Source organism: Gastrolobium bilobum, unplaced genomic scaffold, assembly GCF_033153095.1.
Source record: "Gastrolobium bilobum isolate Gb01-03AN ecotype WA unplaced genomic scaffold, APGP_CSIRO_Gbil_v1 utg1381, whole genome shotgun sequence".
Lineage (NCBI taxonomy): Eukaryota > Viridiplantae > Streptophyta > Magnoliopsida > Fabales > Fabaceae > Gastrolobium > Gastrolobium bilobum.
This window is the reverse complement of record NW_026896913.1, coordinates 95,001-98,976: the sequence shown is the minus strand read 5'-3', so window position 1 is coordinate 98,976 and position 3,976 is coordinate 95,001. Positions and strand designations below refer to the sequence as shown.

The 3,976-nt window shown below is 34.7% G+C and overlaps 1 protein-coding gene across 1 annotated transcript; it reads left to right on the top strand.

Moving 5' to 3' along the window:
* Positions 1 to 1,694: 1,694 nt before the first annotated feature.
* On the top strand, positions 1,695 to 2,620 carry LOC133302800 (probable membrane-associated kinase regulator 6). The gene is made up of 2 exons (XM_061502623.1): positions 1,695 to 2,310; positions 2,412 to 2,620. Exons 1-2 carry the CDS (start codon positions 1,695 to 1,697, stop codon positions 2,417 to 2,419), a joined length of 624 nt encoding a protein of 207 aa, XP_061358607.1. The 3' UTR covers positions 2,420 to 2,620.
* Positions 2,621 to 3,976: the final 1,356 nt, after the last annotated feature.

Here is a 3,976-nt window from a genome sequence, read left to right as displayed (position 1 = left end):
CAAATTTTTTTTTTATGAATCGTGTCATGTCACCAATTTTTACAAAGACTGACGAGGTGGCAACGATTCCATTACATAGCCGAACTAGTTATATTAGTGGTTCATCGATTTTCAAGTCGATCTGGTTTTGTAACATTGACCTAGAGGGAAGGGACAGGGATGAAAGAGGAAGTAGCATTTGGGCGGTCAAGACATTAGCGCATGGTTGTACCGAATAGCATGTTTGAATTGGAAAAGATTTTAGTGTTCTGAGCCTATGTGTTCCTTTTATTAAGGGGTTAACACTTGGATACAAAAATAATTTTTCTCTCTCCTCATTCATTGTCTGATTTTAATTGTTCTTGACTGAGTCAATAGTGCTACTAGACTTTGAGCACCAAAATTCTTCGCGTTTGAATGACATTGAATCTCGTTGTGTTCTACCACGTGGCCTAGTCACGGCTGTGGCCACTTACCGAGTTAAGAAGGTTTTTTTAAAATTAAAAATAAAATAAATTCCTCGAGGTTTGAAATCCATACAAAGGAGGAAAAGACATTGGTATAAGAACTACGATAATAGTCTCTTTCATAATCTAGGCGAAAACAAGCGGAATAAATATCTTTTGAGTCTCTGACAAAAAATACAGTATCCACTTTAGTTTCTTATAAACAAAATTAGTCAATTGGTCCCTAACAAATTCAAAATGGACCCATTTTAGTCTTTTTGAAGAACTAATATGGGTCTTTTTTGAAATTGTGAGGGACCACGATTTTAATTAAATGAGTCCACTTTAAATTTGTTAAGGACCAACTAATTAATTTTTGTTTGTAAGAAACTAAAGTAGGGACCAAGTATAAGCTGGTTGGTGAGAGATAGTCATCCACCTTTTTTCTGCCTTGTGTTTCCATTTTTTTATTATTGAGATTATATTCAATATTGTGGGGGCAAGGTTTGCTTCCGCTTCTTTTATCCTTTTCTTGTGGGGGAAATTATATATGCGACCAAGTTGATGCTTCTGCTCAAGTCGACCTTATGTCTGTAAAAAGTACTCAATCCTACATTTTCTAGTGTATGGTTATTTCAAACTTTTGACATCAAACTTTTAGATCACTTTATCTTTTTTATTAGAATAGACTAGAACACCTGTGACGTTTCAATTCTTTATATCAAAATTAATTTGAGTTACATAGTAACAAATAACGATACCTCAATCGGCACATGAGAGTTGAGTAAAAAAAAATGAGAGTATGTATTCAATCCTTCTCAGTATTATTTTTAGAAGAGATTTAAAGTTTTAATCTTGAACCAGTCCCAAATAAGATTGTCTTTCATAAAAGATGACTGTGATTTATCTAATTTTTTTTTTTTTGAGTTACATAGTAGTGTAGTCGATTCCCTTCTCATATTTATAACTTCATAATGTGCTCCTCATGAAATTTGAACACACCACTTCCAAATTAGAGTAAACATTACTTGAGTACAATTAGGAATTACAGACAATGACTAGATGAGAAACCAAGTTAAACTTACAACTTAAATTCAATACAGTTTCTCCTACATGTTGTTCCATTTGTCCCCTACTTGACCTTGATATAATAGACGAGCTTTACCTTTGTGGTCATAATTGTTTTGTCATTATAAGCTACTAATAAATCTGTTTGTCCTTAGGAATATATAAGTTTTTTGTTCATCGCAACTTGCCAATCGTTGCAAAATGGAAACCTCACTAGCCACTGATAGCTTCTCATATAGTTGGTTATCAAACTGCAAACCCCTTGCAAATGACCTTGAGGAGCCTCTCAGAGAATCTACTTATAGTTCTTGGGGAAGCAGTACAAACACCCCATTACTTGCAGAATGCCAAAACTTCAATTTTGATACTTGTATCACTCAGTCACCTCCTGTTCTTGTTCATGCTGATGAACTATTCTCTGATGGCATGATCAAACCAGTATTTGTTGACACTTCTAAATTAGTGTCCTGCAATACCCCAGATTCCACACAAACCAAGCCCAGTTCTTCCTTTTCTTCAAGAATTGTTTCTCCCAGAACTGTGGAAATTCATCATGGCTTCCTTGCAAGGTGGAAAACCATAACAAGTAGAACCTTGAGAAACCTCTCTCGGTTTATCAACCAACTAAGCCAGAAAGTTGGGTGCTCAAGTATAAGTACCAGAGTTGATGATATTGATAAGAAAGAGTGGCAAGTTAAAAGCTTGAGCAGTTCACAGCAAGCATCTCCAAAATCAATTACATTCCATCCTATTGGTGCTTTGCATGAACATGAGAATTCAATCTATGAAGCAGTCCTCCACTGCAAAAGATCCATAGGTATGCTCATGCTTTTCATTTCATTTTATTTTATTTTATTTTATCTGCATATATAATCTGTTAACCTTGAAAATTAACTTCTTTCCTTTTTTTCATTTCAGAAAAATGATACTCTCTCAAATAAGGGGAAGAGAATTGTAGAAGAAGGAAGTGGAAAGCTTCTCGAAATGGGTGGCAGCTGATTAAGCAATAAGCATGTCAACTCGTTCTTCGGGTCATTTGTCTCTTGTGCCCTCTTTAATGTTACTTCCATTTCTTTATGATTTTGTACAGATAATAATCTCTGTCGCGAACTATAGATGGTATTCCTATGGTGAAAGATAGCAATTTTGTTTCTCCTTTCCTCTTTTATTTCTCACTCTAAGGTGGTGGCGTTTGCTTCAGGAAATTTTGTTGAAATAGTAAGAAAATGAGATAGATAGAGAAATGATTGGAAAGATAGATAAAATGAGATACGTAGAAAAATGTAAAAAAAAGTTGTTTGGTGGGGAACAACTTTACTGGGAAAATTAGGTAACTTTATGAAATCAACATTGCATTAAAAGCCAGATAACCGGTTTTTCGAAAAATCCCACCTTCAAATTGGATTTCTAAATAGTGCGGATATCTATGTTTCTCATAAATCCAGACAAATTGGATAGATGGGTTTTTGGTGAAAAACGTTGAAACAAACATGGTGTTTCTAAAAGCCATACTTGAGAAAGATAGATATCAACTGAAAAGCTCCCAACCAAACACCACCTAAAGGTCAATAAAATTTTAACCGGAGGTTTTACAGAAATGTGTTTCTTAGGACAAGGTTACTTTTAATCCATGAACTTGAACTTCTAAGTCTAATACATACACTCTGCAAGAGAAAACAGGGTATCTAATTTGTGAACCATGAGAATAGTACGTAAGAGAAAATCTACATTGTAAATAACTAATTCAACTTAAAAATTTAAGTTGGTGGGAGAAGCTACATTTATAATTTTATATATCTCTAATATGCCTCCTTACGTAGAGCTTATTAGGTTTGAAGGGTGAACAATGAACAGGTTCACTTAGTTGTATTAAAAATTCCACAAGAGAAAGTGGGGGACTGTGAGGATAAAACCGAGGACACGAGGCTCTGATATCATGTAAAGAACCAATTCAACTCAAAAACTTAAGCTGGTGAATGAGGTGAGGCTACATAAATAATTTTATATATCTCTATCATATATATTTACTTCAGTAAGAGCTACCACCATGAAATACCAAACTCTTGTGGTTAATAAAGAATACCAAATTAAAGGGCCCTGTCTCTAAAATTCTCTTTCTTCACTGCTCTTTCATTTCCCTTATCAATGTTATTTATATCCTAGTTGGAGGGGAGCAATCTGATCTCATGCCTCATGCTTTTATTGGAACCTTAATTTGTACCTTAGTAAGACAAGGTAACAAGACATAAAGTTTAACATATATAACAGGATGGCACTCCGTGCTTAATGGTTGTTAAGTATTTGGCAACTTATGTAATTGCTCCCTTGACAGAATCTCCACAAGCAGAATGTTTTTCTATTCCACACCTTGCAACAACCAACAACCACCAGAGTACCTGGTCAATTTTAAAATGACCCCTTATTTTCCAGATGTGAAATAGATAGGGAATGTTTGCAATAGAAAGCAACGTCACCAGAGGAGA

What these genes read in the sequence shown, in the direction of transcription:
- LOC133302800 (XM_061502623.1), top strand. Translation starts at nt 1,695, where the DNA reads ATGGAAACCTCACTAGCCACTGATAGCTTCTCATATAGTTGGTTATCA.